The sequence below is a fragment of the Oreochromis niloticus genome, linkage group LG5 (genome assembly GCF_001858045.2).
Source record: "Oreochromis niloticus isolate F11D_XX linkage group LG5, O_niloticus_UMD_NMBU, whole genome shotgun sequence".
Lineage (NCBI taxonomy): Eukaryota > Metazoa > Chordata > Actinopteri > Cichliformes > Cichlidae > Oreochromis > Oreochromis niloticus.
In genome coordinates this window covers 22,270,811-22,283,164 of record NC_031970.2, presented here as the reverse complement: position 1 = coordinate 22,283,164, position 12,354 = coordinate 22,270,811, and the positions used below count along the sequence as shown (strand labels likewise).

The following is a 12,354-nucleotide window of genomic DNA, read 5'->3' as shown; positions in this document are numbered from 1 at the left end:
TCTATCAGGATAGCGCACCATGTTACAAAGCTCAATTTATCTCAAATTGGTTTCTTGAACATGACAACAAGATCACTGTAACCTCGAATAGACCACCTTTGGGATGCGATGGAACGGGACAACATGGACAAATCTGCAGCAACTGTGTGATGCCACGATGTCAACATGGACCAAAATCTCTGAGGAATGTTTTTAGCACCACATTGAATTTATGCCACAAAGCATTAAGGCAGTATATGATGTAATACATAAAGTATTCCTGTGTCAAAATATTGAATGTTTCTACTAGTTTATTGCTCTTAAAATCGTGTAGCAAAACATGCAATAATACAAACTATGGATTTGAGTCAAAACACAAACAAGTAGCAACAACAGAAATAGGACATTGACCAGAGTATTGCAAAATACAAAATTGTAAAAAAGACGAAAGATTTATTTGTAAACATGAAAATAGCAGTGCAACTTAATCAGGGTACAAAGAAATGTTTAAAAGGAATGTGCATGCCCTTCAAAGTTAGCTGATACAGAAGGCGCGGGATTTTCTTTAGATTTTTTCCCTCCTTTCCTTTCCTTCGTCTCTTCTTACGTTTTTCGCCGTCGCTTTCCCAAAACAGGTGATAAAGTGGCATTGTCTTCTGTGGAGTGGGATGTTCGCTTTCGGCCTGGGGTCCTCTCTACATCTCTGTGAATGAATATTTAGAGACAGCTAGTTAATGTTTTGTGAACAGAAGAGATTAGAACAAGCAGCTTGGAAGGTTGGAGCGTCAGCAGATGTTAATGTATACTTTATTGATCCCCGTGGGGAAATTCCTCTCTGCATTTAACCCATTCACCCAGTGAAGCAGTGGGCAGCCATTGGGCTTATCGGTAATGTTTTCACAACGTAAAACTGAAACCAAAAGATTTGGTTATTTATTAATTGAGGAAAATAATGTGCAAAAGTATTGAGTGTGACCCCCTTGTGAAACTATTCCATCATGTATGATGCCTACCCCCTGGTTAAGGTAACAATGGTCTTGATTTTCCACTTTTTGTACTTAATTGCTTGACTTATTGGCAGAGCCGAAATTTTTCAGAGATGGTTTGGAAACCTTTTCCAGCCTGATGAGTCTGAAGAGCATCAAGCCCTCAGAAATATCCTTTGTCCGTGCCATAATACACTTTGACAGATCCCCATTCGGTAAATAAAAACGAGACATCCATTCGCATCTGTTTGTCATTCCACAAAACACCTAATTTTATTTTAATTTCACCTACAAACTAAGTGCTACTCCAAGAAGTTAACATACCTTTGCCTCTGTCTAACACATAATATTGGAGCCATGGGCTCTTAAATCCCTTCATTTTAATCAATACTGAATCTCATTAAAGTAGCTTCTAGGTTTGTTCTCTGAGGAAACACAGAATACATTTAAAAAGTTTGAGAAATCCTACAATTCAGCCACTTACAAGATTAAATTCTGTGATTTCCCAGTCAGACATGATTACTCGAGCCAAAGCAAACCTTCCACAGGAGTTATGATGCACATTGCAAATTAAAAATTTGCACTTGCATCTGACTAACCAAAAGTACATACAGTCAATTAACACCAAAAGCCCCTTTAATATCACCAACTAATGCAGAGAAGACTCTATACGTTCTGACGAGAACAGGAGCGAGGACACAAAGCCTCGTACTGCATTCGTACTGATTGTCACGCTGCAGAAAGAAAAAGGAAAAAAAAAGACTATCTTCGGCAACAGACGGCTTGACAGCCCTCCAGCAAATTTATTACAGTGGGTTAAAAGGTTGCTCACACACAAGTTCAAAATAACTTTGAAAGGAAGAATGTTGAAAGGAAGAATGCACGCCTCTGCTAGCACAAAGCTCTCACACTACTGCCCGACGACGATCGGGCAAAATTAAAGTCAAAATGTTCATATGAGAACGTGGCAGAAAATTATTAATCAGAATATTATATTTATCATGCTTTACAAAAGCACAAACTGCAACATACAGAAATTAGGTGAGCTGCACGTGCAACTGAAAACAACTGCACATCATTTAAGTCAACCTCGGTGAAACTGCACAATCGTTAACAAAATTAGTTGCGCTAATCTCGCTGCTGTGCTTTTCCTGCTATTCATATCAAAATATGTTGTGTGAAAGACGTCAATTAAATCTGTCAGAGGAGGAAACTTTGTATAATTTTATCCTCCATATGATTACATTCAGGGAAGTGTTATGTGGAGGGATAAGATTAGGAGTAAAATTTTCTCCTCCTTGCCTAAACAATAACAAGAACAGTGGCTCATGTGGGGAATCACTTAAAGTTTCACCTATAGATATAACTCACCATTTATAGACAAGGTTTATGGCTTTTAATCATAACTGCATGAAGAGGAAAAAACAATATTCCCGCATTGGAATTAGGGTCACAAGGTCACATGGACATCGTAAATGAGTAAGGAGGCGTCTAGGTGTTGTGGATTATCGGTAAGCACAGTAGGAAGCCGATCACTTTTCTACTGGTCCACACTTTGCTCAGTACTTTTCCAGAGTCTGACAAAAACTAGAGGATGGATATAAATCCTTGCTCGATGGAAGAACATTTCCTTTCATTCTTGTTTCAAAAACACTCGACTTCAGCCCATAGAATAGTGCCATATGATTACATTCAGTCAAGTGTTATGTGGAACGAAAAGATTAGAAGCGAAAACTGGCAGGTTTGAACCCAACTTCAGGGTCATTCAAAAATACAGATAAAGAGCGGAGTCCAGACAAGGAACAAAAACAAAGCTGAGAACAAGCTTAGAAAATGTTTGTGCTATCACCTTCGTGACAGTAGAGCTGTGAATGAAACTTAAAATAGGTCTTAAGTTAAGTTAAGGTCTCTAATTTGTCCTACATTAAAACTGCATTTTCTAATTGTATTTTATTTATTTATTTTTTTTACTTAAGCAGCAAAAAACACATGCACCTAAAATGGAGTGGAAGGAAAGATGCAATACTCTGTGGTCGAAACAACACCACCCTGGAATGATTCAGTGTCCTAGTGCATGGTTTGCAAGTGAATGAGCTCCGACTCAAGTGTTGTTATTTATGCGAGTCTTTTGGGGGTTAAATGCTGCGTGTGGTGTTCTTTTCAGGCTGAATCTCACTTGACAGAGATGACAGAAACAAGCCCGAAAAAGTAAGTATGAGGGAAAAAAGAAAAGAAAACCCAGAAGGCACACTTGCACTCAGCCCACACGCGACAGCTACAGTATGTTAAAACAGACCACCACCAGTACTCCTCAAAAATTAGATTCTTTTTTAATAGAAAGATTTCAGTTTCTGATTGTTTAATATTTAAAAAGTCAAAACAATAACAACTTTTGTGCACTGGAACACATTACAACCCCCCCCCCCCCCAAAAAAAACAAACAAACTAACAACCATTTGCCAAAAATAAGTAAATAAGAAATTTGCAGGACTGACTCAAGCAAAGTTATATTTCTGGCTTTATGTAAGTGAATTTAATCCAAAAAAAGGAAAAAAAAATTTAAAATAAATAAATAACAAATTACACCAGACAGATGATCTACAAACCTGTGGACAAATTCAATCTTTTAACACTTTAAAATCATGTGTACAGCACAATAATTACAAAATCCTGAATTTGGATCCCAAGAGTTTATGTGTCCTAGAAAAAGTGTTTACTGACAAATTGCTAAATGAAAGAAGAAACATAAGGATCTTAGTGGGGGTGAAAACTATAGCCATGTGATCATGTACATTTAATTTGTTAATTAATTTCCTGGTTCAGACCTCTGTTAAGCATCTGCTAAAGTTTGAAAGAAATAAAAATTTAGACATTTTTTTTGTAATTTGTCGAAAGGAAATTTTTTAATATGTATTACTTTGTTGTTGTTTATATATTTTTATGGTTAAGAAGCATGTTCACCTAATTAAATAGTTACACAATCTGGAAATTGTAATGTGCAAATCTGTATAATAAAGTACTATAAAAAACAGATTCATTTAATATAGAGGGGTCAGCACAAAAAATGGATTTAACTGGAAAATATCAAAAATATCTGCCCTTTAGACTGATAATACTGAGATGAACTGACTAGAATCGAATAGTTTACTTTGAACATGTAAATATAACTGAGATAACAAGAGAAAAGAAAACCTTAAAAACATCACGTTTTCATGAATATCTCTATGTCTACACAGTGTTTATGGTCGAAAAGGATGAAGTTCAAACCTTTTCTGTTCCTACCCAGTTTTTTCAAATGCCATTATTTACAAACCAAAATTCAGAATGCCAGCAGAAGGAGAGTATGAAGAAGGATTGGAAGGGCTCATAACTAAAGCATACCACAACATCTGTCAAACATGGTGGAGGCAGTGTTACGGCATGGGCATATATGGATGCTGATGGATTCAGGTCACCAGTGTTTACTGATTATGTGCAAGTTGGTAGAAATACCACGACTGATTTGCATGGAGTTATTATTTCTGTTAAATACTGATTCACAGTATAGATGATGACCTCAAGCTACCCTAGAGATTCTTAAGACAGAAATGTAATTTTTTGTAATGTAATATTTTTTATGGCCCCGTTAGCCTCAATCCAAGCGAGCGTGCTTTCTGCATGACACCCACAATCAAGCATCAACTAACGGTTCACTGCAGGAAAAGTCTGACAAAGCATCTCAAGGAAGGAAACTTCAGGCAGTCACTGACAGCAAAGAATTTATATTCATGTAATAAAATTATTTGTCAATTACTCATGAGCCAGTGAAAATGGAGCGGCCATGTAAAAATGCCTATAAATCCTTTATGCGCAAGTTTGCCAGAACCTCTGGATTAGAGCTAAGTCTTGACTTCAGTTGCATCTTGATTGCATCATTTCTAATCCGTTGTGGTAGGGCAGAGCGGCCAAACTGAGTCAGATCAAAATACTTGGACCTGACTGTAGGTCTTGATTTACTTCAGGATATAACAGCTGACAGCCCCATATTTTTTTAAATAAATTACAGTAAGTCCTACCTTTCCGTCTCCCCACTATACTAGAACTGGCTAAAAAAATAAATAAAACCCAGCTAGTAGGGGCCTTCAGAGGGATCAAGTGGCACAAAAGTTGTGCCACTGAGTGTTACATGGAACTTGGCCTTCAATTTAGAGGTGGTACTGGGGCTCACTCCAAATACGGCTATAACGTGGTTTTGTGGAACACCATCTGGAAGTTGCCCTATTCCACGGGCCCCATCCTGAGGGTGGCATGCTTGGAGCAGACACCAACTCCAACTCAAGACACCAGGTGTAAATCAGTCACCTGACTGTCAGCACCAGAAGCTCAAAACAAGAGTCAATAGCAGAATAAGCTGTTTTCCATTGGCACAACCCACAAACTCTACTGTATATACATATATATGAGTGTTTGCATTTGTTTGTGTGTGTGTGCTTCTGCATGTACAACACGAACACAAGAACATCAACAGTACGCTAACATACAACATTACTTGTAATGTAAAACAAAACAAAAAAGAAACAGATGGATGGCAGCAGAACAATATCAAATTTAGACAACAGCAATAACAAAGTAATCACTTACTTTCTGGCAGGTTCTGGACCAAAGATGTCAGAAATAGAACTGTAAGGGGAGGAAGGAAACAAAGAAAGGGAAAGGGCAATAAATTAAAGAGCTTAACTGTGGCTACATGCACACTAACACAAGAAGCCATAGCAATAGTAAGACGTGTCCACACAACTAGTATTAAAATTACAAAACGTAACGTGAGTGAAGCTGATTTTTACTTTTCACGTCTGATAAGATTCAATCTGGATGTGACTGAGAAATGGTGACACAAACACCCAAAGAGTCTGTCCCGACAAACAAAATCCTGCAGCTTTAAAACTAAAACTAAATGAGAAACACTTCTTAAACTGTTTACATTTGGGAAACCTCTAATAGAGTACTGTAAATGTTGAACATAAACATAGTAAAAATGTACCAGTGTGATATACCGTGATTCAGGATACTTGCTGTTTCAATAATAAACACATTTAATGATTTGCCGTGTATCTGTGTTAACTTGCCTGCAGGAGAAATGTGAGATTACAATAAAACCTCTTATTCACTGTGTGTTTTACTGTACCTGCAAGATCCATTACAGGCAAAGCCAGTTTATTGTCAAGATCATGTGAAAAAGGCCCAGGATGTTACTTCATAACTAAAATCGACCCTCAGTTTTCGGCTTGATTTGAAACTAGAAGGTATTGCACAAAGCTGAGGCAAAAACTTCATAAATCTGAATATAGATACAAAAAGAAATTCACTCTTTTTTTGGGCCTCTTATGTTGTCGGTACATAAAATCTAAAAGTCTCCAATTATAATGTGCTGCTGTCCCTCTGGCACACACAACAGGCTGCTGTGCTGTATCAGTGGGGTGCATAAACTATAAACTGATCTAATTTCTGCCACATTCATGCTCTGTGGGCGCTGAAAATAAAGAACAATTCCATACCCCTGATAACAATATCACTATTATATTGTTAATTGAATGCATTGTGGATGTTTCGCTGCCTTTCCCCCCCCTCTGCCGTATTAACTGATTTGGACGTTCAACCCTTCCGGCACAAAAAGCTTTTTGTTTATGCCGTGATTTATTCTTCTACCGTTCTCTCTGCAAACTAACAATAAGCTCCCGATGTGCATCAGACTTCGCCGTGTATTTTAGTTTCTGTGTGACATTTTGAGTTTTCTGAGGCGCTGGACTTTGATTTCATTTGCATTTGCAAGTCACATCCTGTTGTGATTTTAAGAAGTAGAAACAGGGAGGAAGATCTGTGAAAAACATTATTCCACTCGTGTGTTTGATGGCTTAGAAAAAGAAAAGAAATTGTCCAAAGTGATTAGTTGCACCTTTTCAGTCTAGTAAGCCAAGTGTGAATATTAAGAACAGAATGTGACTGGTAGAGCTCAGGAAAAAACATTATCCTCCCCCTTTTAAAATAAAAAAGTCAAGACGGTCTCAAAACAAAATACGTCAGCTCATGTTAGCTCAGCAGTCACTAACGGTGACATGATTGATTACCCTTAAGAAAATGATAAATTACTTGAGATGCGGACTAAAATACAAAAATTTAAATGGATAAAAAACACAACTCTAGTAGACACTACATTACATTTTACCATGAAATTTACACATTACACCCCTCAGAAATGTGGCACACCGACTCCCTGATAAGCAATTTTAACTTGAATAAAATGTGAAATGGTGTCAGATCCGAGAAGTCATGAGTCAAAAAGGAGGAAATTAAAGTCTTATCAAAAGAAACGGCAAAAATATGCATTGAAAAGCACAATCTAACCCAAGACTGGGCTTTTCTCTCCCTGAGGGCGAATAGGTCTTAAAGCAACTTTCTCTCTCCACTTACTTTAAATATTCTTGGAGAGCTTCTTTGGTTTCCCCAAGCTGTTGATCCTTAAAGGCACGGATCATTCCTAACACCATTAAATGCCTCACAACTCTTTTGGATAGTTATTGCTACTGTTCAAATCTTCTGTAAGCATGGGCCGGCCAATTAAAGTCAGGGTGGACTTAAAAGGAGAGGAACTAAAAGTGCTTGTTTCAGACAGCGGATGAACTCCAGGATAAGCTAAAGAAAAAAAAACAACATACAAAGCCACTCTGAGAAACCAACAATACAAATACTGAGCTGACAAAAGGTATTATTTAAGTGTGTAAACCCACAAAAAACCAAACCAAAAAAGTGCTTCTCAATATGTCCTAGTGGCAGACACTGCCATTTACCAGCAGGTCCCAGTGGGCAAGCTGGTGCGTGCGAAGCATCGAGCATATCTCAACATGACTGAACAACTTCCAGATGAGGTTTGGAGCTCGAAACAGTGGGGTGCTTTAAAAAAGAAAATGAAGTGGAAATTGGTCCAGAGCTGGTCCCATACTATCACTTACTGGCTACTTGGCCTGTGTTTATTGCACGCAACTTTTCATGGCTGGGCACAGAAATTAAAGTCAGCCTTGTGCGAAAGCCACACTTCACAAGCGGAGCCTTAAAGGTACGTCCTGCTCATATAAAAATATGATGATAACTTCTGTGACAGACAACCATTTCATCTTTAACTCACAGCAAGAGTTTTGTTGCCTCAGCTGTCTGCGGTGTGCTAGGAATAGCCATTTTTCTAGTTAGCAGGTGATCTCTGAGGATGGAGACATGAGTGCTTCACTGGCTTCTTTCCCATTATCAACGTATACTTAACTGAAGGACAATGATTAAAAAACTGCAGCAGTGTTGGAGGCCTTCAATATACATATTTAACCAAAGGCTGTACTTATTCATCTGTAGGTAATGTTATTTTAGAGAAGCTACACGTTATTTGTTGTTTAGTTAAAGTGGAAATCTTGTTTAGGACCACATGCAGCACATTATTAGACTTCTAGGTAACTGTTGGTTTTAAATCTTTTTACGAGATAAAGATAAAAACAAAACAATTTTTACTTTTACATTTGTTTGACTTCTGTAATATTAACAAAATACATAAAGTGCAAACAGGAAGACTGAAGCCCATCTGTGACCAAGGTGAGATAATATCCCGCTTCATGCTGGCCTGCACATTTTGATTGGCTCTCCTTTGATTGGCGTTTCAAAGACATTTACAGACCTGTGGTAGCGTCCAAAGGAGCAGCTCAAGTTAACAGTTAACTTGTAACAGTATAGTAAGAAGACTTTTGCATAATATCCTAAAAAAGAATTTTTATCCATCACACGATCAATGCCAGTTTGTGCGGGTTTATTTTATTTATCAAGCTTCAGTCTACCTCTCATCATTAGCGACGTGTCCCACATAGCAGCACATGAATCTGGATTTGTATTGTAGGAAATCTCTCTCTCAGTTTATGTGTGAAATGGACAAAAAAAGGCTAAAAGGGATTATGAATTTAAAGTAAAGCCCTCAGTTGTGCCCAACTTTAAAAAAGGCACTTTTGCCTGATTTAGGCAGCACTCTGCTGACAGCACACAAGAGCCTATCAACATTTATAACTGTGCGGCAAAGGAGCTCGTCTCTTTCCGAGTCTGACAGAACAGGGGCTTTATTTAGCAACAGCCAGTTATCTTTGCTCTTTGCAATTATATTCAAAGCTATAATTGAATCCAGACTTAACACCTGCGTGATTCCACATTAATGCTTTTTGCCTACTTGATTGGAGGGAGGGGGAATCTAATTACCTGAAAAACAGCTAATTATCTGTTTTATAGAGAAGTTAGGAACTTGTCAGTAAATCTGGACTATCTGAATGCAAAAGTCACAAAAAGAAAATTGAGTGTTAATGTTAACTAGTGCATTTTATGTTCTAATTAAAAATTACAATCAGCTTAGAAGCCCTCAAAAGAATGTGTTATTTGGCATATACAAAACATCCTTTATTTTCTTAAAGGATTTCTTAAATGATTTGTAAGAAAATAATCCAACAACAGATTTAATGTGAATGCAGTAAGAGCAACATGAAAAGAAATGCTGCAATGTTTCTGGAAATATGGTACTTCTTTAAAAAATAAAGAAAAAATCCTGGCTTGTAGAACTTATTGGAGGAAGCGCGCTAGTTTTTCAAAATGAAATTTGAAATGTAAAGAGAATGAAGTGAAACTCCGTGGATGGGGTGTGTATACGGTCATCAATTCTATTTTTAGGTCAGAATCTTTACTGATTTATTTATGTATTCCTGGAGCCGGTCTGATTCCCATCGCTGCTTCCTCTGTGTGTGTTGAAATCCAGGCTTCTCAGGCCTGTGGTCTGATAGCAGATCCACAGACATGTTAGCAGATACAAGTCCCGCTCTTCATAACAGATGAATATTCCCACATTGTTTGAGCCACTAAGAGGGTGAACGTGATAGCAAAGCGAGATGACAGGATCCAGTCTGGAGTGCTCAGGCAGGGCTTTAAAAGAGAGAATCAGTATTTTATTTGTTATTTACCCTTTTTATTTGCACTTGTTTCATTACGGCTCAGTGCTCGGATCTACTTGTTTTGCTGCACTCGGTTTCATCTTAGTTGTGTCTCCTCTGCCCAGCGGAGCAGACCCAAGAGCAGAGGAGACACACACGGAAACATAAAGCAGAGAAGAGAGGAAAAACATCTTTATAGAGTCTTGTCACAAGCGGGGGCTCAACATTAGCTGTCTTGCTGAAGCACAGCCATTCATTGATGGTCGTGTGTGCTAACTGATGCTTCTGGATTATTTGCTGGCACTTGTGTGCACGCGCTGTCTGGTTATAAATGAAACCCTAAGAGACTGAGGTGTGTTTATTTTGGGTTGAGGTGCTGGTGTCCAGCGCAGCACTGAGTGCTTCTAAATATTGTTTGTATATTTTTTTTTTTGTTTTACCTGCTGATGGACACGTCACTATAGGCGGGGCTGGATGACAACTCGATTACTCCTCCTGATTCCTCGTCTTCAGCTTCATGTTCAACCTTCACTTCTGTGCAGCTTTTTATTTGTGCACCTTGATCTGAAAGAGGCAAACAGGAAATGCAACGTCATGCTACAGATCCAGGAGGAAATGACGGGTTAAAAGTTTATACATAAAATTAATCTCTTTCCCTCCTCACTGATGTGATAACTAATGTGAAAACAGAGTGACATGACATATGCTAAATGTTAAATGAACATTTCTGGATTGCAACAGCAATTTTTAGAGAGCATTTGAAGGAACAAACACCAGGCATCATCTCTTTGTTGATAAAAAACGGAGCATTCGGTGGCAAAGTGCTTATGTCTTTCTACTCAGTTAGAAAAACTACTTTCTTACAAAAAGATGGGACTTTTTTTTTCTTTAAAGACAGTTGTGTGGAAAAAAAACCCCACACAGATTTCACAGGACTGCAGAGTCTTGTGAAAAACTAAGTGCACAGCTTATAGAACCACATTTTGCAGGAATAACTTGAAGTAATTATTGTTTGCATCAGACATCACAGACTCCTCTTCTTTACAACATTGCTTCAATTCACTGAAATGTGCAGGTATTTGTTCAAGCACAGCTCTTTTCCAAGGCAACAATCTGATTATTTTCTTTTTCATCCATTGGATTGTAGACTTGCTGCTGTGCTTGGGATCATTGTCCTGCTGCTTGTCCCAATTTCAGCCACGTTTTAACTGTCAGACAGCTGGCCTTAAATTTGAGAGGAGTTCATGGTCGTCGCAGTGACTGCGAGGTGCCCAGCTCACATGGCTGCAAAAGAAGCCCAAATCATCATCCCTCCACCACCATGCTTGACAGTTTATATGAGTTGCTTGTGTTGATATGTTGTATTTGCTTTTTTTCAAATGTGACATTGTTCTAGAAATCTTGAGGTTTGTTCAGACGTAACTTTGCAAAGCTAAGCCAGGCTGCCACGATCATTTTAAAAAGAAGAGGCTTCCACCTGACAGCCATGCTTGTTCAGTCTTTTTCTAATTGTACTGTCACAAACTGAGGCCTCTGGACTCTAACATGGAGGGCTTTGATTTTTTGCATTTTGTCTCAACATTATGGCATCATGTCTTCACACCGACGAATGCTCCAGACTAACAAACTACCAAAACGTCTGCTATTATAAAAGGTGCTCACACTTGCAGACGATCAATTTATCAAGTGAATTTGATTAGCAGCACCTGGCTGCTACTTATTCTCTTAACTCCTGTGAAAGCAGCAAAGGTGTTCTTAGTTTTCACAGGGCTGCATAGGATCCCCTGAAAGCTTTCCTTTTCACGCAAGTGTACAAGACAGCAGGTAACCACAGACATCAAGTGACTTTTTTTTTTTTAAAGGGTGTCAGAGAAGTACACAGAAGTGTCCTTTGGCTAGAAAATATTATGTCTGAGTATCAAAGTACCTGCAGAGTGCGTTTTTTGTACGTCCTTGTTCTCCTCACTGACTTCCTGTTTTACACGAGGTTGTCTGGTGGTCTCCATGCGGCCGCGGACCTGAGCTATTAGCCGGGAAAAGTCACTGCTGTGCTGCTTCCCTGTGGGCAAAATAGCATATCACTATAGGGTAAAACACGTCAAGAGGATCGAATGATTATGATGTTATGTGATAGTCACTGATTTCTAATAGCATCTTTCTAAAAGAGTCTAACCTTGAATTCAATGTTTAGATTAAATGCAGTCATAAATTAAAGTTATTCTGATTAAATGGTTGCTAATTAAAATGACTGTAACGCACAGTTGACCACTTGGAGTTGCAGTTTAAACTCACGTCTCAGAAAGTGTTACTGCAGAGCATTTTTTTAACCCGCTGTTGTTTTACCATATGGGAATGTTTTCTGAATAACTAGCTACCAACTGTATTAACACTAAAAGAAATTGGTGTCACAG

At 38.3% G+C, this 12,354-nt stretch overlaps 1 protein-coding gene across 1 annotated transcript in view; it reads right to left on the bottom strand.

Moving 5' to 3' along the window:
* Positions 1–270: 270 nt before the first annotated feature.
* rad18 (RAD18 E3 ubiquitin protein ligase) overlaps positions 271–12,354 on the bottom strand; it is a 32,134-nt gene continuing 20,050 nt past the window's right edge. Inside the window, exons 10-13 of the mRNA XM_003441281.5 lie at positions 11,871–12,002; positions 10,384–10,507; positions 5,586–5,624; positions 271–682 (exon numbers count right to left, since the gene is read on the bottom strand). Coding sequence (XP_003441329.1) covers positions 583–682; positions 5,586–5,624; positions 10,384–10,507; positions 11,871–12,002 — 395 coding nt within the window. The 3' untranslated portion in view covers positions 271–582. The remainder of the gene's footprint in view (positions 683–5,585; positions 5,625–10,383; positions 10,508–11,870; positions 12,003–12,354) is intronic.